The 26,210-nt window shown below is 43.0% G+C and overlaps 1 protein-coding gene across 2 annotated transcripts in view; it reads left to right on the forward strand.

Annotated features, from left to right (window-relative positions):
* Nucleotides 1-26,210, forward strand: part of RSU1 (Ras suppressor protein 1) — a 59,649-nt gene that overhangs the window by 13,156 nt on the left and 20,283 nt on the right. The window contains exons 4-8 of one of the 2 annotated variants that reach the window (XM_053410027.1): nt 4,809-4,929; nt 5,820-5,938; nt 8,071-8,153; nt 8,523-8,637; nt 15,299-15,431. In XM_053410027.1, coding sequence (XP_053266002.1) covers nt 4,809-4,929; nt 5,820-5,938; nt 8,071-8,153; nt 8,523-8,637; nt 15,299-15,431 — 571 coding nt within the window. The remainder of the gene's footprint in view (nt 1-4,808; nt 4,930-5,819; nt 5,939-8,070; nt 8,154-8,522; nt 8,638-15,298; nt 15,432-26,210) is intronic. The other variant, XM_053410028.1, reaches the window with a different exon arrangement.

Genomic DNA, 26,210 nt, shown 5'->3' on the forward strand with positions numbered 1-26,210 from the left:
AAGGCATTCCATAGGGTAGGTGCCACAACATAAAAGGCCCTGCCTATAATTGACACCAGTCTTGCCTCCTAAGGTCAAGGGATTTGAAGCAGAGCCTCAGGTGACATTTTCATTTTTGATTTGTTTATTAATTAATTAACTAATGATGGGAAGGCTAGTAGATTTCACAGGTGGTTGAGGGGGTGGTGACAAAACGATATCTAGGACACAGCTTCATATGCTTGAGATAAGGACAGGGGGTATGTACCAGAACAGTAAGGAAATAAATGGTAAACAAACTCATTGTCTCCCATCATCACTGGCCATAGGCGATGCCAGCTGGGGCTAGTGGGAGCTGTATTCCAGCGACAGCTGAAGGTGTTGAATACCCCTGTTGCAGCTCTAATCCAGGATGCCTTCAGATCTTCAGTTATTTTCCAGAAGATGCAGCCTTTATTTGAAAGACTTTGTCATAAAATGTTGTCACTTGCACCAAGTGACTTAAGGAGGAACGTTCCATTCAGCACAGAGTGCACACGGAGTCTGCATAAGTTAGCTTTAATTCACATTTAGCATCATTTGTCCTCTTAAATTGCACTGATTTAGTGAGGAGAGTAAAATAATCTCTCATCCTGTCAAAAGGGCCGGTACCCACAGAACAGGGTTTAATTGCATTAGGGAGCTGCATCGTGTCTGCCTGTGTGCAGTTTGGGGATGTGGGGTTGCTGGGGGGATACTTTGCTCAAATCCTTTTGCTTGCTTTTCCTGTGTTCATAGTGCACCCTGTTCAACCAGCCTTTCCCTGAGGATTGGTCCACCTATGTGGACATACACTTCTCTCTACTAGTCAGAGGGGTAACTGCTAGGGGGGCAGCCTGCTGTAGTCACTTGGGCTTCTGTACAATCTAGAACCCTGTGCAGTCGGCATATCCAATGGATGGAAATTGTATTTAACCACCATGAGGTAGGCCGCAGATTCACCATCCCGATACAGTGGACGCTCGGGTTGTGAACGTGCTCCGTGTGGGAGGCACGTTTGCAACCCGCAGCGCCGCGTCTGCGCACATGCGGGTTGCGATTCAGTGCTTCTGCGTGTGCGCAAAGCACGATTTATTGTTTCTGCACAAGTGCCAAAACCTGGAAGTAACCCGTTCCGGTACTTCCAGGTTTCAGCACGTCCATAACTCGAAAACGCACAACCTGAAGCGTCTGTAACCCGAGGTATGACTGTATATGGAGAGCCAGTATGGTGTAGTGGTTAAGAGCGATAGACTCGTAATCTGGAGAACCTGGTTCGCGTCCCCACTCCTCCACATGCAGCTGCTGGTCACACTTCTTTGAAGTCTCTCAGCCCCACTCACCTCACAGAGTGTTTGTTGTGGGGGAGGAAGGGAAAGGAGAATGTTAGCCGCTTTGAGACTCCTTAGGGTAGTGATAAAGCGGGATATCAAATCCAAACTCTTCTATATAACTATGGGGGATGTTTCAAAATTGTTTCAGTATTGAATGAAGGTGTTGTCATCTGTCTCAAGAGACAATAGAGTGTGCCTTCAGGGGTGAAGTCAGGCTGCTGCATTAGCAGCATCGAAGTGACCACCCTGGGGTGCAGGCCTAGGCAGACCTCTGCTGCCTTGCGGGGGATATCTTCGGGAGGAAAAAAAAGTCTAAGGTGCAAACCCTACACAAATCCGGAATGGAGTCCCTAAGACAGTTGGATGGTGCCTTGTATGCCTCCTTCCGGCAGCTCCGGCAGCCAAGCTGGTGCCAAACATATTGCTTTGTTTTCATTTGGGCCATATCAGCAAGGCCGGGGGGTATGTGTCTTGTCACCTGGGCAGCCCCGGACCTCCATACACACTGAAGGAAGTAATCTAGATTCAGGCAGGTAGCCGTGTTGGTCTGACGCAGTCGAAATAAAAAATTTAAAAATAGTCCAGTTTGTTCTAGGTATAAACTTTTGTGTGCATGCACACTTCTTCAGATACACAGAAACCAGAGTATCTGAAGAATACACTGTATTCTTCAGTGTATTTGAAGAGGTGTGGATGCAAACGAAAGCTTATGCTGTACCTAGAACAAACTTAATTGGTCTCTAAGGTGCTACTGGACCATTTTTAAATTTTTTATTTTGAAGGAAGTAATGATAAGAAAAACCTAGGAAATGAAGGGCTCATACTCTACCATGTAAATATTTGTTTCATTGGGTGTAATGGGATGGGGAGAGATGCCTATGCTATGAGATATTCCCTAGATGATAGTTTTGCAAATTATTTGGATGTATATGTTGTTCAATCTGCTACCTACATTGCTGTTAGACATCCAGATCCATTATCCAGATAATCTGAAACACAAGGATGCAAACCAATTATTTCTATAGACTTCTTTGTGTCTGAATGGGCATAAATTTTAGGAATTCAGTTTAACTGGAATATGGATCATGTTGAAATTGTGTCCTCGGGTGATAATACAGTGGAAAGCTTGAATGGATACAATCCCCCAAAACATGTAAACATTATTTGCTTGCTTAGATTTCGCCTTAATAGCTCAACATGAAAATTAAACCCATATAGAGTCTTAATCTTTATCTGAGTAGTAGTATTCATATCATGCAACTGTATTTTTTTCATATTTCTAGGTAGTATCAACACATTGATCTGTTGCTAATCTGATGTAACCTTTTTTGTGTGTGTGTGTGTGTGTGTGTGTGTGTGTATTGATCACAGCACTTACCTCTTGGGACGCATATCAAAAAATGGCCTGGCTGAACAGTTCATTATTTAAAGTTGAGCTTTAATTGTTACAATTTAACTGAATTTTAAATGAATGTCTACTTCGGATAATAGGTTATTTAAACAGCAATCCAAATGGGCTATTTTATTTGGAATGCATTTTTGCTTCAATTTTCTTCATGATGGAGCCAAATAAAAATGTTATTTAGGGCATCCATATGATCAATTTATAGCATATAGATGTGCGCTTGTTGTTGTTCCCTGTGGGAATCCAGGTGTCTTTTGAGACTGTGTTTTTGATGCAAGAATACCCACGCTCAGTCTGCAGATTTACATCATTTTCCTTCCAGTTTGCCTGCCCATCAATGACAATTGTTAATGGTGTATGGAGTATGGCATTGCAATTGACACAGGCAGCAGTTGGATAGTAAACATATCTTCACTGGTAAAGGTAAAGGGACCCCTGACCAGGGACTCCAGTTGTGGCCGACTCTGGGGTTGCGGCGCTCATCTCACTTTATTGGCCGAGGGAGCCGACGTACAGCTTCCGGGTCATGTGGCCAGCATGACTAAGCCGCTTCTGGCAAACCAGAGCAGCACACGGAAACGCCATTTACCTTCCCACCGGAGTGATACCTATTTATCTACTTGCACTTTGATGTGCTTTCAAACTGCTAGGTTGGCAGGAGCAGGGACCGAGCAATGGGAGCTCACCCCGTTGAGGGGATTCGAACCGCCGACCTTCTGATTGGCAAGCCCTAGGCTCTGTGGTTTAACCCACAGCGCCACCCACATCCCTTAATCTTCACTGGTAAGAAGGGACAAAATGGTATTCAGAATGTTCCAAGATTTTCCATCCTTCATTCAAAGAAGGAAAATGGGGTTTCTAATTCTTGCTTGAGAATGTGTGGACACTGCGTGGTGGTGAAGTAGTGATGGCCACCGACTTGGAGGACCGTGGAAGAGGAATTTGGCAAATTCGTGGCGGTTAAGACCTTCAATGGCTACTAGCCATGATAGTTACATTCTGCTTCCACTCTACACCAGTTTTGTGGAATCACAAGCAGGGAGGGTGCTCCTTTGTTCAAGGCTTCCCATAGGCCATTGTGATGGGCCATTGGCTTGATCCAAAGACTCTTCTTATGTTATTATGAAGAATCCAGGGCACAACTTTCTAGGAAAATTGTTACCTGCACAAAAAGCAGCAAGCTATGCACAGCGCATGTATCTTGGAGTACCTGCACCATGGACCCCCCAGCCTGACAGAGCTCCCTTGCATGTGTTATGACCCTCTGAGACACAGGTGTAACTTCAGCAAGCTTGCTTGATTGCCATGCAATGCATGAAGGTGGCACAGGGTGCAACTAGCTAAGACTTACAGTGGTCAGGACGTTGGGGTTTCAATATTTTGAACAATTAGTAGTTTCATAAATTTTATTTTTAAAAAATTAATAAATAATGTTTTTCTTCTGACCTCTGCTGGTCCCTTCCCTCCACTGCATCACTTAACATTCCTTCTGCCAGGTTGCAGATATGTGCATATTTAGTTACATGCAAACATGGGGTATGATCTAAGGGATGCCCTTGTGTCTGTGGAAGGGATTTTGATCCCCAACACCCTCCAAAAGTGTGTTCCTTGGAGTTTGGGGATACTTCACATCAAGGTGGAAGATAGCATGGGGGTGGGCTGCACAGGGAGGGAGGACTTGGCAAAAATCACCTCCCACCCTCTCCCATCAGTGAAGGCACCTGCTGGATCAAGACCCCTTCTGTTACTGGAAGGGTTCCAGTTGGATCCCATTCGTAAGAGTGATTATTTCTAGGTGAAGCAAAGGTGCTATTTAATCCAGTCATTCTCTTGCCCAATGGTCTGCAAGGTGTCTTTGGAAAAGCAGGTCACTAACAGCCAACCCTTGTTATCTGTCCCCATCACCTTGTAACCAGCCTTTTTAATAGATGTCTGCCAATGAATATTAGATAAGTTGTCATGCATGAATTTTCTGAACCTTGTTACAGAAAGTATTTCTGGTCCATAAAAAGAAGGGTGGCATGTTTCATGTTGTTGTTGGTTTTTTGAGGGACTTCTGCTTCTCTTTACAGCTGTGCCTGCAAACATTGCAGACCTCCGGAATTTAGAAGTGCTCAACTTTTTCAACAATCAGATCGAGGAGCTGCCAATTCAGATTAGCAGCCTTCAGAAGCTGAAGCACTTGAACCTGGGGTGCGTATCCGTCCTGATCAGTTGCTTGGATGCTCCATAAGACAGACATGGGCCAAATGTGGCCCTCCAGGGCTTTCAACCCAGCCCTTTCTCCAGGCTTCATCTCTCAGTGTCCCTTCTTCACCTCTCTGGTGGGTTTGCCTGGCTAGAATGTTTTGGAGAAGCAGATCTGTTGCATAAGATCTTCCAATCAACTGTAATTGCACAACCTGAATTTCCCAGTATGTGATTGAATCCCACCCAAAATAGCAACAGTCTGGAAACACCCTTTCTCTTTTTAAAGGACATTTCCTTAGCCATTGTGAGTTTTTAATGTGGCTGTTTTTGTTTCTTTGTGTTATTGGTGGGTTTTTCCCCCTTTTTATGGGCTTTTAGATTATGTGTTTGTTGGTGTGTCACCTTATGCAGCATCCAAAGCAAATGTACAAGAGAGAATGTGGTCAGTAAAGTCTAAAATGGCTTAACAGAGAGAAACAAGCAATACAGGCAACTCCTCATTTATGCGGGAGTTATGTTCCAAGGCACTGCACGTTTAAGTGAAATCGCATATATTGAGAATCCCGCTGAGAAAGCCTGCAAACATCCTCCCAACCTCCTTGCTTAAACTCCAACTCTCAACAGGCCTCAAAGGTCGGTGCAAGAGCTTCTGGGATTGCACTTGCAAAGGCTTGTGGGATTGCTCAGCGCTGTTTCTGCAGCATTTTTGCGCTTTTTTGTGGCTGCTTTTGCCCCTTTTTATGCCACTTCTGGGTTTGCAGTGATGCGCGTGTGTGCAGTCGGGTGTTCCTTGAACACATGTAAATGAGCAGTTGCCTGCATATACTAAATAAAATAACATGTATGCTTTCATATCCCAAATAATACCTTACACATCCTTCTCTTAACATTAGGATGAACAGGCTTAACTCCTTGCCACGAGGATTTGGCTCCTTGCCAGCTCTGGAGGTTCTTGATTTGACTTACAATAACTTAAACGAAAATTCGCTTCCCGGAAACTTCTTCTATCTAAGTAAGAAACCATTTTTAATATTTTTTTAAATGTGTTAAATCATCCTGAAAAGTTCCTTTGCTTTCTGCAGGTAAAATTTATTTGAGGGAGGCTGAACTCTAAAAAAAGAATATTAGAGATATATGCCTCCTTCTATGAGCCGCCTTGAATATTTCTGCATAGCTTGGCAATCTGTACCTTTTGATCTACAGTCACCTGATCTCGGTGGGAGTAAGTGGACGGCTAGGAGTGTTGTATGAGCTACCGCCTTGGTCATATTTTCTTGAATTTTATTCCATTTCGTACTGAGCTAAAACTTCAGCAAATGCAGCACCCGCCTGGGACAGTTAAGAAGGTCACCAAGCGAGAGAAGAAATGCAAGCCACCACGTTATAATCTGTTTTCCACGAACAATTATTTATCAGCCCTGGGTTCAGCGTGCAGCGCCTTTGGCAAATATAGGTCTTTGTGGCTGCTGGTGCCTGTCCTAGACCAGCTAGGCCAGTTAATTCCCCCCACTTTTCTACCTGGCATGATGCCTGCTGCAAATAAGTGAGCCACCCTTTCTTTTTAATCCAGGGGTAGCCCTCCAGATGTTGTTGGGCTCCAACTCCCATCAAACCCAGCCAACACGGTCAAAAGTCAGGGTTGATGGGAGTTGTAGTTGAACGGCTTCCGGATGGCAACCTGTTGTCTGTCCCTGTTTTAATCCCTCTCATGAGACTCTGACATGGTGCCACACTGGAGCAGAGGTTGGCAGAGGTGCCAGCATGAATAAAATATTGGGGGGCATTCAAGGCTCAGCCTGCATAATCGATCACATGATGCATCTCACACACCATTTGAATGACAATGCTCATCAACTTTAGGGGGACCAGTCCCCTCGGCCCCTAGAAGTTGGCTCCTATGGGGTAGGCAATCTCTGGCCCCCTGGGCCAAATTTGACCCACCGGGCCATTTTTCCCGAACCACGGTCATCTTCACATCATATGTGACACCAGCTGTGGGGCAGGTAGAGGCACATCTAGATTGGCAGAAAGCCGGATTAAACATTGGCATCAGCTGCTGTGCAGGGAGCTCACCCCATACCCGCTCCATGGGGCCAACTACCCCCCCCCCCCGATTAACATTAGCCCACAGTGGGGAGATAAAGATTTGGCCCATCAGGTTGAAAAGGTTCCCCACCCCTGACACTAGACATTAATGGCCTCTGTGGCGTACATGTTTGATCTACAACTGAGTAGTCTGAGCGATGCAATTTTGGTCCAGCTTTGGAAGTTGTATCTCCATCAGAAGCATCTTTCCATGGTGAAATGGCTGATTTTCCTTCTGTGTTGGGATGGGTGTGGTGTGTTCTAAGCCATCTGGGAGCCATGAAAAGGTAATTAACTAAAATGAAACTAATTTATCCTTTTACCCCCATCCCCATTTCCCCCAAATTTGCTATCATTTCTTGAAAGGAATAAAGCAGGAATAGCCAAAGCTCACTGGTCCAGGTATCTGCTTTCTGTGCAGAAGGTCCCAGGTACAATCATTGACTTCTCCTGCTAGGGCTGGGAAATGATTCTCTGTCTGAAAACCAGGAAAGTAGCTTCGAGTCAGTATAGGCAGTCCTGAGCTTGGAGGACCCAATGGTTTATGTTGGTATAAGACAGCTTCTGAGGTTCCAGATCTGTACAAAATAAATTCTTGTATTTGCTGTACTCCAGCCTGATCTAAAATGACTTCTCAGCTATTTTCTGCAGACATCTAAGAGAGGCAGAGGGTGAAGCCTATCGGGAGCTTCTGAGGGCGGGTTGTAGATGCAAATTTCTATAATGACTAGGAATTGGAAGTTAATAAGCTGTGATGGCTTCTGTCCTGGCAGACTCCTATTGAAACGGTGTGCCGTGGCCTGCCAGAGCCTAATGTTACAGGAATTGTTAATTGTGTCAGTCCTTTTGGATATAGATGTTTTCCTGAGCGGACCCAACAGTACAATAAGCCAGTAAATCTAAGTTTGACCTGCTTGTTATTATAGTGAGCCTTGGGTATGTCAAAGGCTTTTCACCAAGTCAGGGTTATTAATCAAAGCTGACACTTTTTTATTGATCAGGCCTCAAATGGTTTGGGTTGTATGCCACCCTGTTTATATATTGCTGTTTAATTTGCAGCCACCCTGCGTGCACTCTATCTAAGTGACAACGATTTTGAAATCCTGCCACCAGATATTGGGAAGCTCACAAAGTTGCAGATAGTAAGTAATTTATCTAAATTCTTGGAAAAAAATCAATTCGCTTTTGCGGCCCTTGTAAGAGTAGAATCAAATCAATTTGCAGGGGAGCGGTGGGGGCTTTGAAGAAACAGGCCTCTTATTCTTGGCGTTGCCTATTGTTAATCAGCAGACACTTGTAACTAAATTGGAGGAATTGAATGTTTAGGGCGGGGTGAAGTGTCAGAAAGAAAGAAAGAAAGGACTTTGCAGTATAAAATATTTATTTATGGCTGATTTTGACATAAACATCTGCTTCCTTTCAACTGAGAATTGTTCTGACAACACTGTGTGCCTGTCTGTGTCTCTCCCACTCAACCACTCACTCACTCTCTCTCTCTCTTTTCCTTAAAGCTTAGCCTTAGGGATAATGACCTGATATCCCTCCCTAAAGAAATTGGTGAACTCACTCAGCTTAAAGAACTTCATATCCAGGGCAACCGCCTTACAGTGCTGCCTCCTGAGCTAGGTAAGACTTGGGCATTGCTGCTGTAAGGATGCCTGAAAGCCTACTTGAACACAGCCCTTCATTTTGGTAACCAAACTTGGCCATTAACATCTTTAAAACATGTTCATTGCATTTCCCCCTAGCCCCTGCTAAGCACAAACTAGCAAGCCCAGCAAATACTTAAGGAACATTTCTGAGCATGGGAGGCAAAGATTCCTGCCACAACTAAACTTAATATTGTCACACCTGGCAATAGTGGCATTTGGTATTGTATTTAATGTGTTATATATAAAGCAACATGTCAACATCATTTGTTTGTTTACAGTATGGCTTTTTCAAACTATTAATTCAGCATAGAATTGTAGAGTTGGAAGGGACCTCGGCGGTCATTGAATCCAACCTCTTTGCAATTCAGGAATCTCCCACACAGGGTCCCCCATCCAATTTGAAACCATACGGGACCCTGCTTAGCTTAGCAAATGTGCTCGCAGTTTTATTGATGCACCACTAGGAGAACTAATGATAGTCTACATCATTTTGTGCTATACTCTAGGGCTGTGAATGAGTTACTCTCAGCATGTTAAACCAAAGGGGAATGCTATAAGTCTGAAAACTGGGGGGGGGGGGTTGTTCCAGAAAAATAGGAATAACTGGGCCTACCCCTCCCAGTTTTTCTATTCCCCTCTCTTCCAACCTTCACATCTCTAGTTCCTTGGGTGTCTGTCTTTGACACTGTTCCTCAAAATGCAGTTCATGAGATTGTGGTAAGCAGCACTATCCATAGATAAAATTTTAGTAGGTGTTGTCTTTTCCCCCTGAATTTAAAATGTTATGTGCTGCACTGTAAGACACATCATGATTCACCTCAACAACAGAGTTGCAACCAGTCACATAAAGTGACAGGGAACACTAAATTTCTTGCCATATATACTCTTGATTTCTCAACGACTGGAGTTGCATTTTAGAAGGTAGAGGAGGGGGAAAGCCAAAACAAAGCAGCAGATTTAATTGCAAAATCAGATTACTAATGAGTTGTTGAACGAGCGTTCTATGTATTTTCTATTGTTCAGCTTTTTATATTTTCTTTTTCTGTCATGTGAATTGACTTCAAGCTCCCCCCTCCCTTTTGTATAGAGGGACTGACAAATGTAATAAGCAGTAGTGGTAATTAATAATACCCCTGGCCCTAGCTCATTCTGGGAGGGGAAATGGCAGTATTTTTAGGGGTCAAAAAAAAAACTTGAATGTTTTCTGAGGAAAAAAATGTCTCCTGAGAGACATTTCAGCTCAGCTGTACCAAAGTAGTCATGGTTTATTTGGTGGAGGGGGTTGCTTGCATGCTTGTTTCTACACAAATAAATTTTGAGCTGAGCAGAATTCACTGTGAACTCCTCCTCCTCCTCCTCCTCAGTCCCCCTTGAAGCAGAGGCTGCCTGCTCTTGTGTAGCTTCCAGTCACTCCAGAAGGGCTTACAAAAGAATACTTCCCCAGTGGATTGGGTCCTGAGGCCAAGTCATCTTTCTCTTTTGGAAGCAAATCACGTGGCCTCAAAGTAATAAAAATGTAATCCTGAAAGTGTAGAGCAAAGCTGAAGAAAATCATGGCAGGCGTGCTTTTACATATAGCCTAACTGTACGTTCTGTTCAGAGGGTTTATCCCTTACTTAGCCTTTAATAAAGTTGGATTCGGAGGTATTTATATCCAAATAAGAAAATAAAATTAATTTCTTTCTTTAGAGTATCAGAAAGAGAGCATGTCCTCTGAGCGGAAATAGAAAAGGACACTTAAACTTTAGCCTTGGTTTCACTTACTGATTTGCAGTATTTTTATCTTGCTCGTCAATGACAAGTTCTCTTGATGGTGTACAATTTATTCTTTACCTCATAAAAAAAATTAAAATCCAATATGAATGTAAAATCAAACACAGGTTAAAGCATTGTGCACAGGGTCTAAAAAGTACTGTAATGCAAAAAGCTTGGGGAAGGAAGAAAGCTTTTCACTTAATGCTGGAAAGACCACAATGTGGGTGCCAAGTGGTCCTCCTTGAGGAGGGTATTTCACAGCCAGTATGCCATGACTGAAAAGGCCTCCCCTTAACAGCCATTCACACCACACAGGCACCTGGAGAAGGGCCTCGGAAAATGATCTTGGGATCAATGCAGGTATATGAGATTACCCTTCAGATAATGCCTGCAAAAGAAATCTATGATAATGCTTGAGGATCTTTTAAGGGCAGTGGCATGGAATGGAAGGTGGACAACAGAAAGAGGGAAGAGTATGTAGATAAAATCTGATGGCCAGATTCAAATAAACCTTTTGTGCATGCAGCCTGGAAATATTTAATTAAGCACAGTTCCTGATTTTTGTCTGATCTGAAAAACTCTGGTTTCCTGGAATATAAAACCTTCAAACCACGTGTTATGAGTTTAAAATAGTATGTCTTCAGAATGCCAGGACAGTCCCTTAACTCAGGGCCCGCCTGGCAAGATGCTAATGCCCTGAGGGGATAGAGTCCTGTATCGCCATTTTTGGATCAGCATTCCACAGTCACAGTGTCAAAACAATTTCCTAACTTCCTTGAGCTGCTTAGTTGAAGTTTACAACTCAGTATAGCCAGCAGCCTAACACTCGGCCTTCGTTCTTCAGGCTCTCATACATGAAACACAAACCCCCTGAGTAAGGTTTCGTTCTTTCCCATTTCCCAATTCAACATACTTTTTGCTGAAGTTCTGTTAGTCCATCTGCTTCTTCTCTCGGCCTGCTCTCCCCCCTCCCTTTCCACTCTTCCACTCTCCTAATTTCTGCTTTGTTTTAGCTTTTGGTCCCACTATCAGGTAGGAGCAAAGGAGAAAGGCTTGCTTGCATCCCTGCTTACTAAGCTGAGGAGTTTGAATTTGCTCAGTAGAACTTACTCAAGGGCCAAGTCAGGTCTCCACTGACGTTATCCTTACCGCTAAAGAAAAAGGGACAGACAGGTGGAGATGGAATAAAAAGCGCTTCCTGCTGATAATGATGCTTTTAGTTAAACCCTGTTACCCTTTTAATTACTTAAACATATGTTCCAAATAGTGCAAATCTCTCTTGAAGCAAGATGAGATACTCAGTTTTTTCCTTGGTGAATCAGAGGGTCATTGCAGAGTCATTCATTTCCAGTGACTTTGGCATGTAAATTTGAGTTTTGCAGGATGTAAATTCTAACACATTGCCGACCTCTATCTCTTATTCTTCTGACTCCAGTGTTAATTAGTTAATGCTAGAATGAGCATTTCCTCCCGGCAGATTTTCTCAAGGTTTTCAAGCATTTTCTACAATTATGAGATTGATTTGAAGTCATTTTGGAGATGAATGTTGCTTAATGAAGGTCTCCACTTACTCAGCTTTTGAGATCCAGCAATGAAAACATTTGTTCGAGAAAGTATTTAATGCATGTTTGTTTGCGTGGAGCTAAACATTCCTTTCCAAAACTTATCTTGACTTCCTTGTGGCCAGGTCACAAGATGCTTGTGCTTTTCCTTCTTCCTTCTCCGCATCCAGATGGGGTCATCTGAATTTTCCTTGCATTGGCCAACCCACATTTGAAAGGTTTACAGCAATAGGCATCTATTCAACATTTGCCCACAACAAGCATTTTGGATGGCCGCAAACCATGTTTGCGCTTTGTTCAGGGAGCAAAGGTACCCAAATACAATGCTGTCAAGGTCCTAACACAGCCCCACACTTCGTGCAAGACCTACATTGTTCTGCCATACCTCTATCAATGTAATAGTCGGTTTTGTGTTGGGATGGTGTCTAGGGATGATTATGTATCCTGAAAAAGATGCATATTTCATTCAGTTAAATAACTTCCTCTCCTTCCATTCCTACTTCCGGGGGGGGGGGTTTACTCAATATTTTGGTGCCTGAGGAAGAAAATCTAAAGGGTGTCCCTCATCCCCATGATAAGATAGGCTGAAGTTAAGGAACTAGCATTTAGCTGCCCTCTCTTGGCACTGCCTCATTTGCCCGTAATGGCAAGGCTAGAAGCCCTACCCTTCTCCACAAAAGCTGGTCCCCAACCTCCTAGTGCATGATTCCCCCCCCCTCTCAAATGTTCAATTTAAATGATTTTATTTTAGTACTTGGTAACTCTGTTGGAAATATTATGCTTGAGGGGTGAGAAAGCCAAAGTTAAATCTATGTGTGATTTAGTCCTGGCAGTAAGCCTCTCAACCATTTCAAGATTGGAGCGTTCTGCTCTGCACTCCTCTGAATGAGATTTTTGGATCCGACTACCTACACTCTGAGCATTGTGCCAGATTTTTGCAATTCGCATGAGTGGCGGCGGGCTGATCGTTCCCTTCTCCCAGTGGCAAGGCTTGCAGAATTATAAGCATAAGTGAGTGCTTACTGTTGGGGGCTTTAGAGACAAGTGCCTGTAGGTGTTGTGGTTTTTTTTCTTCCAGGTAATAACATGGCAAATCCAATTTGCAATTGCCGAATAAGCCTCGAAGTAAAATATGATCTTCATAGCAGCATTGGTCAGGGGGTTACTGCTAATCACGGCGCAGGCTTGCTTCCACGGCAGCCTCTGCCTTTAAAACGGCACGTTGAACTGTGCGAATCTGTTGTTTGAGCTCTCCAGCATAGATTTAGACACCCCGGCCTCTCGCTTATTAGGTTCCTCTTTGTCACAGTGCTTAATCCTACTGCCTGATCCTTGTTAGAGCAGGAGCGCGGCTGAGGCCTCTAATAAAGGAGGCGGGGTGCGAGGCTGCAAGCCAGGCGCACTCAAGCATGAAGTGCTTAGGGCAGTTGCTGCCTGGCTGGCAGAAGGGTGGAGTGCTGGTGCCTGCATGTTATTACGCGAGAGGAGAACAGGCTTTCAGACAGTTGACAGAAGAGGAATGACAAATGGTTCAGAGACGAGCATCCATCTTTCTCCTTTGCACGTGTACCAAGGTCATTAGGCTCACCCACTTTCTCCTCCTGGGCTACATTAAGGGTCATGTGGTGCAGTAGTTAAGAGTGGTAGGTTCGTAATCTGGTGGACCGGGTTCACGTCCCCACTCCTCCACATTCAGCTGCTGGGTGACACTTCTCTGAAGTCTCTCAGCCTCACTCACCTCACAGAGTGTTTGTCGTGGGGGACGAAGGAAAAGGAGAATGTTAGTCGCTTTGAGACTCCTTAGGGTAGTGATAAGGTGGGATATCAAATCCAAACTCTTCTTTTTCTTCTTCATGTGCTGCACAGAGCATGGAAAATGCACACTGTGTGACCAGAGCGAACCACAGCAACTTTGGGGGACACCTGCTCTCAAGCAGCCCATCCCTCTGGTGCTGCTTAGCTCAGCCACCACACGCTTCCCCGTATAATGCCTGAGCTTCATGTATTGCTGCCACTTGTCGATCCAGCACTAGGGAAGTGAGGTTGTTCTGATAGCTTTGCCAGTATACAATACAAGAGGGCAACAGAGGCCCAGCCCCCCCCCTTCTCTCTACATATTATCCACAGCCCTTACTTACCTTATAAAATCTCCCATATGGCACAATTCCGCAGAACCTAGACTCGTCTCTCAGCCATTCACATTAGCAGGGAAAGAGCTTTGTGACATTTTTGCTCACAACAATAGTTCACCCTGGCATTTTAAAGACTCAGAGCTTTGTTTGATAGCACTTTTTTTTTTTTTTTTTTGCTAATTACTTTTGTTTCCCCATGATAGTCTGCAAAATACGGCAGGTAACCAAGCCCCAAAGGCAGCTCCCCAAGCCTCCCTTCCAGGCCATACACACCCCTTCCCAGACCGCAACCCTCACAGCCATGCTGTGTGCCTTTTGCCTAGCTGGAATGTGTTTTCAAACTTGCTGGTCTGGATGGAAGAGGAAGAGAGGGATGTGTGTAGAAGCTTCCTGACAAGAATGAAGTCTCCCGTACAATGTTCAGAGTCGCATCTGATACTCTTCCCAACTTTTGCCTGTGGCCCCTCCCACCAAAGGAAGATTGTCCATGAGGGAATGTGGCTCTTAGGCAGGCATAGGCAAACTCCCATCATCCCTGACCACTGGTCCTGTTAGCTAGGGATGATGGGAGTTGTAGTCCCAAAGCATCTGGAGGGCCGAGTTTGCCTATGCCTGCTCTTAGGCATAAAAACCAAGATCCCAGCCAATCTAGTTGTGGCTTGAAGTCACTGCTGAGCTGATTGGAGATCATTGGGAGCTCCTGAGTGGAAACAATCCCAGTAGGGTTTGTATCTGGTGCCAGATTTAAAAGGAACAACCTGGAGTGCATTTTAAGGTTCCTGGCTGTTCCTTTGCAGCTGTGTCTTTACACACATATGACTTGTGGGCGTGGCTCAAGGAAAATGGCCTCATGGGCCAAATTAAAACTCCTTCTGCATCTGATTAGGTCATGGGCTGGAGGTTCCCAACACTTATGGATGCAGGATAATTTGGAGTAAGCCCCACTGGTGTCAACTCAGTAGGATGTACTTCTGAGTTAAAAGAAATTGGATTTGATTGCACAAATAGAGTCTTATTCAGACTTTCTCGGAAAGAAGTTGACTTCAACTCATTAGGACTTTTTGTTTACAGGTAAATGTGTTTAGAATCACATCGCACCTTGGTTGATTCTCTCGCTCATGGTTCTTTAAATGCTGGAGTTATTTAAATTATCCAAGAAGAGTAAATGCCTGTTCGATCCTTTCAGGTAACTTGGATTTGACCGGTCAAAAGCAAGTCTTCAAAGCGGAGAACAATCCCTGGGTCACCCCTATTGCGGATCAGTTCCAGCTGGGCATTTCTCATGTGTTTGAATATATTCGGTCAGAGACATACAAATAGTGAGTATTGTGCTTCCGTTTGTCTTCAATAGCTTTTCTCTTTCTCTCTTTCTTTTTAATGGAGTTGTGGCACAAAGCCCCTGTGATCTTATCAGGGTCAGTTACCTCAATGACTCAACCCACCTGAACCAAATTGAAGATGGAGGTGCTCCTATTAAGCCTTTCCTCCCCAGAATGAATAGCAGCAGGGACTATGCCACACTTTATCGCTTCTGCCCAGTCCGTACCATTTGCCTGCACCTTGGCTTGTGTGTTGGAATGCACAGCTGAGGCACATAAAGGGGAGGATTCTGGTGGAGCATCTCTTCCTGTTCACAAACTTGGTGGCCTGGAGTGCCTAGAGAGCACCTATGCTGTGTATTAGCTCAGAAGAAAGTGTCTTAAGGTACTTTATTTATTTACATTAAGGTAGCTAACTGTATGCTGCTTTCTCAGGTGGACTTCACAAAGCAATTTCAGTATTTTTTTTTTAAAAAAATGGCATCAATAAAAGTTATATAATAAAACAGGAAAGACAAAAGAAACTCTTGGTCACTGAAGGAACTGCTTCTTCTTCTCTCCTGCCTTCAGGGCAAAGCAGTTCCTTAGAAACACCTCTGGTGGCAGCAGGAGGGGGCTGCTTAGGTAGGGTAGAACCACTAAGCTAGGTGGCTGTTGTTTACTTGATGTGGGGGTGCTGGCAATGTGGTGCTTTCCAGACGCCATTGGACTACAGCTCCCATCATCCTTGACCATTATCTGGAGCTGATGGGAGTTGTATTCCAACAACATTTGAAGGTCCTTACATAGGATGCTCTCTGTCATAAACTGGTGGTTATTTGCCCAGACACTACAAAAGTACAAGGTGCACCTCAGCTTTGCAACAGCTCTGGGGTCGGAAGCGCCATGGCCAAGAAGGTTTTATGCAGAGGGAATTATAGGTGCATAAATTATTGAACCGAGCTTCCACCTTCTGGCTTATGATGCATTTTCAATAAGGTCTTCAGTGCTGAATGAATTACCCACCCATGGATTAGAGGATATATGTCAAATTGCAACTGCCATATGTTAGGAGTTATGATGAAACCATAACGAAATGCCTGGCTACACTGAAAGAGATGGGAATCCAGTAATTTTTCAGCAGCGCAATCATTTTATCAGACAGAAGGATGTAATTACACATAGAGTGTGATAGATCCTTAGGTGGGCAAATGTCTTGGATGGGGTGTAGGTTTGAAAGATGGCCTTGCAAGCCATGCTTGTTCCTGCTGAAGTTCCCTGCTTACAACCAGTGGCAGCATCTGGAGGGGAAGGGCAGGTTGGAAAGTTTCTTTTTGTCTGAGTGAGAAGGCAGCTTTTAATCTCAACACTGTACACAAATACCTGGTTATCTTGCTTGCTCTAATAAAGGTGTGCACATGAGGGGCATTGTATAGCAGTACAACAAATTTATTTTTGGCTGCACACACTCTATGCCTTTAAAGTTCATTCAAGGCACATTCTTTCCCAGGCATTCTGGCATGCTACATTCTGGGCATTGTAGTTCACCCCTCACAGAGTTACAATTCCCAGCAACCCATAGCAAACTACAGTGCCCAGAATTCTTTGAGGGGTAGGGAGAAACGTGCTTCAAACACGTTTTAAAGGTTTAGTGCACACTCAACATTTGTTAATTAACAACATGCATCTGATGAAGTGGCCATATGCTCAAGAATTGAAATTGATTGCTGTAAAAAACGTTTAAGCCTACCTACACACTGATACATTTATTTTGACCATAGTATTCTGGTAGTGTCCTAGCAGTGCCTGCGTACCAACATGTTGGTGAGTTTGCAATAGTCACATGAAGTATTTCTTTTGTTCGGCAGCCTAACCAAGGTGCAGTATGCGTTATGCTAGCAGCTACTGACAGGATTGTCAGCAAAGGGAAGCAGCTGCCTTGGGTGGAAGCTGTAGAGGGGTCAGGAGTGAATAGAGCTCTGTGTGCCATGCCTCCAAGCTGGCATTCCTTAAGTGAGCTTGCTCCTCTCGGGTGCAGTTACAGCTTCCAGCAGGACTCAGTTGCTGGTATGGCTGGCTCTTGTACATGCATTTGGAGGTGGGGCATCAAAATCTCCTGGGTACCAAAGTCCCATGATAACCACCCATACAGTAAGCAGGTTTTTTGTAAAGTGAGGAGAAACCTCACTGCACATAAACCTGTTCAGGAATCCTGGGAAGCTTGGGTGTGGTAAAACTGCCCTCCCCAACTGGCAAGGTATTTGGTACTGTCGAATTACAGTGTGGTTCTGTGTACATCGTGGCAAGTTATTACTTCGTAAATCGTTACCTTCGTAAATCGTTGCTTCCATGTTGCTCCCAGGAGGTATTTGGGATTCTTTGCATGTTTACAGACATAGGAAGTTGCATTATACCAGGTCATTATACCTTTGGTCCAATTAGCTCAGCATTGACTACATTGAATGTTAGAGGCTCTTCAGCCTTCCATATAGGGATCTCTCCTAGCCCTCCCTGGAGATGCTAAGGATTGAACCTAGGACTTTACCACAGAGAGCTTCCCAAAATAATAGCTCTCTTTGTTATCTTTGTGGGGGTGTTCCTTTATGCATGTTAAACAGTTTGTTTCCCTACAGAGAAGCATCAAAGCATATAAAGCATAACGACAGCAACTTTATCTAAAAGGCAATATCTACATGGGGGTGGGGAGTGGTTGTGCCCCTATTCAACTTTTCAAAGTGACCTTTTTTGTTATGTGTATCCTCTAAGGATCTTGTATGTCTAGAATAGTGACAAAGACATGATGGATAGTATGATTTATTGGCTATAATATACTCAGCAACTACACACGGGCACAAATGTTTAGAACAAAACAGCAAATGAAACTCCTATGAAGAATTGCAGTCTGGAAATATCATACAGAATTAGTGTAACATAATTAGTGACTTGATGATGTGGTTAAACCACAATGAGCGAAGGGGGTGGGCTTCGCTGATAGCACTTAGAAACAGGCGGCAGTTTTCCAAGTATATTCAAAGCATTAATCATGTCCTTCAGATCATTTCTCCATGGTTCATTCTTTTTTCTAAAAAGCAAATTGTTTTAGTGTTCTCATTTGTGATACTTTTTTTTTAGTTGCTACCTGATGATTTCATCTCAGCTAAAGTATTTCCTTTACTTAAATATTTGGCAGAGGGTTGTTGTTTTTAAACAGCTGTTACACCAAATGGATTTGTATGACCTTGTCATCTGATTTCAGCAGGATTCTTAGAAAATGCTTCCAATTTATTACCATTCTAGAATTAACTTCCTCTCCCCATGGGAACTGTCAAATGGAGTTAAAAGATCCCTTGACATGATACCTTGTGAATCAGAGTAAATCTCAATCTATATGTTTACATTCAGGAAGTTATCATGGCAGCAACCCAAGAGTGTAGGACACTGTTAGGTGCCTAGTCTCACATAGTCTCATTCTAGCATATATGTTTGCTAGAAATAGCTGTGTTTCTGGGACTCAGTGCTATTAGAACATTTTAAATGCTCTACTCGTGTAGGTCTGCTAGATTATATGGGTAATAACCACATTAGCACTATGTGTTCCTGGGAGCCAACAGCCCTGCTGCCAATACTTACCTGTGCAATTCAACAATAATAGAATGCTAATAGAATAGCTATAATACAATGGAAACTTCAGAATGGGTCTTTATAACGGATAGGCACCTCTGCTTCCATTATAATCCTAAACATTATTGCCGCTCAGGTCTCAAGTCCATAACAAAGTTTCAGCCCTAGTGTACTGTCAGTAATGAGGATCACAATTCTGATTTAGAAAAAGGTCCCAAAGTTTGCCTTAGATTTATCCTTTAACTATGTTTGCACTGGTTTCTCAAGAGCTTAACTCAAGCAAGAAAAGTGTAACTAATTGGAGTATAAATAAAATGAGCACTCAGTCAGTTCTTGTAGGATTTGTATTCATTGGAACATATTGAGTGCTTGTTTAACTCCTTTGTTTAAAAAGGCTTCCTTCATAAGAAAAACTCACACAAGACTGTGTACAGTAACAGATTAAAATGCAACTTCCAGCAATAATGAAACACACACATATATACATACACACACAATCAAAATACAGACTTTTCTTTAATATCCACAACATTATATTCAGTTATCAGTTCCTTGGTGCAGCGTTTTCCAACCTGGTGCCCTACAGATGGTTGCTGGACTGCAACTGCCCTTAGCCCCAGCCAGACAGCCATTGGCGAAGGCTGTCTTAGTGGTAATATACTATGGGAAATTCTTGGTGAATTCAGATGAATGAGGAAAAAGTATTGTGTGGCCAGAAGCAAACCAAGGCAGAAGAGTTAATGGTGTAAAATACAAAACCTTAGAGCAGGGGTGGGGCGGTTAGAGCATCCTGGGGACCACCCCCCTTGGTGGGCCATTTTGACAGATGAGTGGACTCTGCCCACCTGCCAGTCACCTGATGTCACAATGGCATCAAGTGAGCCATTCTTCATTTCTCACACAGCAGACTACACTAGATAGGAAAATCCAAGCCCAGCCAAGCAGATCAGCTGATCCGTGTGGACTTCAAGGTCTGCTTTCTGCAAGGGTTGGTTGTGCTAAAAAGTGCCCCGTGGGGAACTGCATAGTGTAGCCAGTTCTAGCTGGCTTGCTCTTGCCACCAATCAGCTGATTGGCAGTGGCAACATGCAAGCCCATCTTGCCAGTGCACATTTGAAGGCTCTCGGTTGTGCATTGGCAGCTGTGTCTCCAGCTGCCCCTCATCTGGCATGACAATATGATGCTGCATGTGGGGCAGCTGGGTGTCGTTTTTTGCGGGGGGAGGCTGCATGGGCCAAAATGTGATGCACACCAGGCCAAATTGGATCCACATCCTTGCTTTGGAGACCAATCACATTCCTCTGTTGTTTAGTAAGTATGGAGGAAAAGTCTTAACCCTTTATAACTTCAAAAATGCTTTGGCTGTTCATTCCGGTTAGGTTATTTACAACTAGGCAGGATGAGTTACTATGTACGTTGCTGTTTTTTATTTGGGACATAAATTAAAAAGCAGCATTTTTATAATAAAAGAGAACGGGCTGCGGTTTCTATTCTCAACACAGTAATATCTTGTTTTATTACATGCTGGTATTTTATGGAGCTCCAGTTTCTTATTTCAAGCTGATATTGTTTAAGGCTTTTGTGTTATCCTTGGCTGTTTTTTACTCTGCTGTTGAGGGCTATCGGGTAGCTGTAGAACTGGCTTTTGCTTTATGGAGAGATTTTATCAACTTTTTTATCCAGCGAAAAGCTTAAGTGGAAATGATTTCAGTGTAATTTGGACAAGTCACAGTTCAGCATGGTCCTTATTTTTTATTTTAGGCGATGTATTCCCATTTCAGGGTACTTTTTAAGGTCAAAGGCATAGCGCTGAGAAATAACAGTGGCAGAAATGTTACCCTGAAATTCAGCTGTTTTTCCTTTGGCTTCTGCAACAAAATTTTACTTTGGGGAACAGGGAAGCCAGATGGATATCTTTGCAGGAATGTCACCATGCATGTTGGAATGCATGTAACACTGGTTCCTCATAAGATCTAGAAACTTGTTATGTTAAGTGAAAGCAGAAAAACTCAGAACACTGAATTCTGATTGTGCATGGATATTTTAACGATTGTGGATCTGCTTCACATACTTCTAGAGTTTCTTCAGCCCCAGGCTGAACTCTTTAATTATCTGCAAGTGCTTTTGTGCATGCATTATTTTTATTATAATTATCATTATTATCTTGCTCTTTTCACCCTCCTTCTGCTACATTTAGAGGCTCACTCCAGGAATTCTGCTGGATTTCAGGAACAGCTTGTTGGGCAGCAATGTAGGAGGCAAAAAGGGATCTTGAATAAGCAGAGCTCTCCATGTAACCCGTTGGATTGCAAGCACATGCTGTAATTTATCTTCGGCAAAGAAACTTGACATGATTCGGTTTTCGGCAGAGAACTTCATGCTCTAAAAATAACCCTCTCCCTAACCCCCACCACCAACCCTGACTTGATTTCTAACTAACTTCTGAATGTCGTTTTCATTACAGCGTTTCCTTACAATCCTAGAACGGGATTAAGCTTAATGTTGGTTTTAAGCAGGGGGAAGGTATGCAAAGCTTAACAGTGATGAGCATGAATAGAAACTGGATTGAACAAACGGATGCAAAATAATATTGCCAAATGAACCTCTTGTGTTTTATGGATGATCTAATACATGTTTGGCAGTAATTTCACCCTTAACACATGAATTCCTGACAGTTTCAATTCCTCAGACTTACTAATCAATGGAGTCTGCTCCAGAGCAATTTTATGGGACTTACCTAGTCATCAAAAATTTATTATCAGATAAATCAAAGAAACAAGTAGCATCTTAATAGAGGAACAAAGTGGTCTGTAAAGGATCGTTTAGGACTGTGTCTCAGGCAGTCATATATTGTATTTACTGTTGCCATTGGAGGCTTTATTTATACATTCTTGAAAATGTTCACAGTAGCAAAACAAGTTTGTTTGGCAAGTTCTGTGAAATCCAATCCGGTGTGCAGGCAAAGAGTCCAATGGCACTTGAAGTTCCTAGAGGTGTCGTGTGGGAATATTCTGTGTGGCCAGTGGCTCCCAAACCTTTTCACCCCACAGACCTCTTTAAAAATTGCTGCAGGTATGGATGGGTGGCTTAATGGTTTTTCTGACTGTTGTAGCAATTCTAACACGCTGTGCTAGGTGCTGTATGATTTTTAATTGTATTCTTATTGCTTCTTTTATTTAATACATACTGTATTTTATTGTATTACAGTTAGAATGTCATAGAATGCAAGCTGCAATCCAATAAAAAACAACATAGGGATTTTTTTAAAAAGCAATGTATATACAATTAAAAATCAATATGCATTTTTAGTACGATGGATGTGCCATCTTCTGCGAGCAGCCGCAGATCTGTGGACACAACATGGACCATGTGAATGAAGCTTGCGGACCACAGTTCAGGAATAGCCAATTGCTCAGCGCTGAACTGTGTGCAAGGAAAGTCCTACTTACATAAAACTCCATTTGTGTATCTTGAGTTCCACCAAGCTTTGCGTCCTAGTAGTCTACCTCTTAGAGATGGATCTTGCTAAATCGATTTCTGAATCGGGGCAGAAAAATTTCAGAAGTTTCCCCACCCCATCCTTTATTTTTCTATTGAAGCTTATTTGTTTCCTAATTTTATTATTAACCGTGAATTGCAAGCTTGGCATTTTCAAAGTTTTTAGCTTTGTTTACTAAATACAAGTAAAATAAGCATGCTGAATCACACCACTCTCTAGGGCATCAGAACATTTTCTGATGCAAACTGAAAATCAGGAGATTTAGCAGGAATCTTTTCCTCCAGCCCAGCATGAGCTGAATTGCCCTGTTGGTATGTGGTGGGGTAAAGGTTTAATAATTACAAACTGTGGATAGGCGGGTTTGGTACAGCTGCAGTGTTGGCTTTGGATTTAGATGCCGCTCAGCCAGAAAGCTTTGCCATGTGGAATTGTTAGGATAAAACTGTAAAATAAAAGAACTAGTGATGGTGCCTCACACTGTAACGGAGGGCTTGCAGTGGCCTTGCAGTGGCCATTTCAAAAGTACCCCACCATCCAGCCTATTCTGAGCTGAGCGTGCTGCTCCTGAAGTTTAGCCCCAGGCTTGCAATGCCTACAACCTGTTGCCAGCAGTGTTCATGCCAGCCAGCAGTCCCTACTACCAGTCCTCCTTTGTGTAAAAGGGGAGCATGCAGTACCAGGGAGAGAATGCACCAGCAGCAGAGGTCTCTTTTTTCAAAGGTCAAGACAGAGCATTCATAGCTGCTAGGGAGCCTGGGCAATTCCCTTCCCAATGCCTCCTAGCACAATGGATTGAGCAAGAGTCATTGGGAACTCCCATTTCCCAGGCTTCCTGGGAGCAATGGAAATTCTCCACAGGCATCCAGACCGTCCAAACGGGGCTTCCACTGTGACTGCAAGCCCTGCATTGATGCTTCCAGAACTTCCTGCCACCTCCCCTCCAGTGGGTACACTTCCCACAGTGAAATTGTTGGCAAGCAAATTTCCTGCGCTTAGACAACCAGACACTGGAGCATAAGGTTCTTGTCTGGTATTTTCCCTGGCATGTTGTTTTCCTATGAGGAGGGAATCCTTGTTTGTTTGTTGTTTGGAACAGCCTTCAGTACAGGAGCAATAGTATATTCCAGAAACCATCTTAATCTCTCCTCTGCTATTTGCGATAACAAAGCCAGCAAAATGCTTGAGAATTTTGTGGGGTTTTATATTTTCATTGTTGTTCCACATTCAGAAATGGTAGGAAGTGCCCCTGGGGTGGGAAGAGGAGGGGCTTTGTGGCCCGATAGTTATTATTGCTGCACATTTTGTAATGTTGAGACTTCCAGGATCGCTATTTAGCTCGAACCCATTCTATATGTACTGCAGAGGCCAGGCCTGGAATGTGAATACTCGCTGGTTTTCCTGTTCAGTTGGTATTCATACAGCTATTTATTTAGATTTCTTCATTGTCCTGGTGGTTCTTTTCTCTTGCTGTACCTCCTGAGCAATCCAGTAATTCCCTTCCATTTTACTCTGTCCTGGGAATAAGTGGGAATTGAGATATCAATAGGCAATGCATTTTGGCATTATAGAATACAACAGTGATTTTTAAAAAAAACACACACACACACACAGAAATGGGTATTACAAATAAATCTGTAGCATGTATAAATAAATAGATATTCATGGATAAAATATAGTGGTAATCAAAATGAATCATAGAGCTAATGCAAAATGCAGATATTGAAGAGCAAAAGTTTTCTTTATATTCATAGACATGATTATTTAATTCTGGGAATTGGAACATTATGGGCAAGAATGTAGCGCAGGTTTACCACTGACTAGCTATTTTATGTGACAGAATATCATCTTTGCATATTTATTAAAAATATTCATAACTGGCTACTGCCTAGATGAACTGCTCAGTTCATGTTTCTTGATCCAATATATTATCCTGGCCACTTTATCATTGTAATGGAAATCGTGTAAATTTTCAGCTGATTCCTGAGTGGGGGGTGGGGAGGAATCCCAGTGGCATTATCAGTGTCTCGTAGAACATTTGCCAGCTCCCATTTCTAGAAGGAGGAGAAACAAAAGAAGTTGTCTCAATGACTTTGGAGCAAATAGGTGCCGCCTTTTTACAAAAACAAAAAAAAAATACATATGTGGGAGGATTTTAATTAAGAACTAATATGCAGTTGGGAAGCTTAAACTACAAGGAGTGACAGAAGCCCTGTTCAGATGTTACTGACATTCAGGGCATAAGTGTGTAGATAAAGGAGTGAGTTGATGTTCTTAGTCTGCATCACCACCCCCTGATAATCCCCCCCCCTTTACTAAACATGTTCTGTGTGCAGTTGTGTAGGAAGTCCAACATGAGATCACCTGCTCAGAAGCAGAGACATTGCAGAATTGGGGTACCTGATTTTGCAGGTGTCCCAATTGCACAGAGCTCCTACTTGCTAGCAGGTACTGCAGTCTGGTCCCCACCAACCTGTGCTCCTTTGGGAGGGAAGGTGGAATATAAATTTAACAAAGAAATAATAATAAAATAAGGAACTTCCATCTTCCCTCAGCTAGCCCTCACCTGCCTGTCTCCTTTCTCATAACCAGGCCAAGGAGCAGCATTGGCAACTGTTTAATATCATAATTATCACACTGCTTTCTGCATTTCATTTCCCTCTGACCTTACCATTCACAGTCTCACCCCCCACAACCACAATCTTCTATATTCCTGTAACTGGGTTACGTGTCATGTATCTGATGAAGCAGACTTGTAGTCCCCACCCCATAGTTAATGCCATCATAATTTTTCCATCTTTATGATACCACAAGATTCTTGGTTGTTGTATTTTGCTGCTGCACATCCAATCCCTTTGGAATGAGTCCCATGTGCTGTAGCAAGAAGTGACCAGACAATATTTCTGATGTCAGTTTCACGCTTGTTGATGATGTAAGAACCTTGTACACCCTCCTGCTCACCAAGGGAAAATTCTTTAACAACGATGACCTTTCATTAGGAACCCAACTAAGATAAATTTAGAGGAAAAGAGATAAAAGCTGTCATTTTGGAACAAATTTCTCCAACTTATATTTGGAACACTGATTATAAATCCATGCTGCTGTGTAGACTAGGTCAGGATCGATATTTCTGCCTGGAAGTTGCACAATCTCTGGGAAGAAAGAGATTAATATGGTTACTTTTCACTCTGTGTTCTCAATCAGCTAACTATCTGCACTTGTCGCTCATATTTTGTTTTCGAGCTTGTTATACTGACAGAAAAGTCTCTTGAGGACTGAGAGGCGATTCAGTTCAGAGTTGAAGCTCTCTAAAAATGTACATATCTTTCCTCTGTGTGGGAACCAAGCTTTTATTAAAACACACACAACGCATGCATATATATCTTACTCACTGGTACTATTTCTTATAGATCAGAAGAAACATTTAAAACCGAACTGCAGTTTTTCGCTGCTGCCTGATTCAGAACAGTCCTTGCTTCCAGAAAGGACACAAAACAGCCTGGTGCCCAAGGCAAAACAGAATTCCGAATTTCAGTAGTCAAAATACAGGGTTGAATCCCAAATGCGACTTACATATCAGAAAGGCATTTCTGTAAGATGACACCACCCTGAGTTACATTGATTTTTCCTCTGATGCCCCTGTATTCTGTTCTATTCTGGAGAGTTTCATAACCCTCAAGTGG

The sequence above is a fragment of the Podarcis raffonei genome, chromosome 12 (genome assembly GCF_027172205.1).
Source record: "Podarcis raffonei isolate rPodRaf1 chromosome 12, rPodRaf1.pri, whole genome shotgun sequence".
NCBI lineage: Eukaryota > Metazoa > Chordata > Lepidosauria > Squamata > Lacertidae > Podarcis > Podarcis raffonei.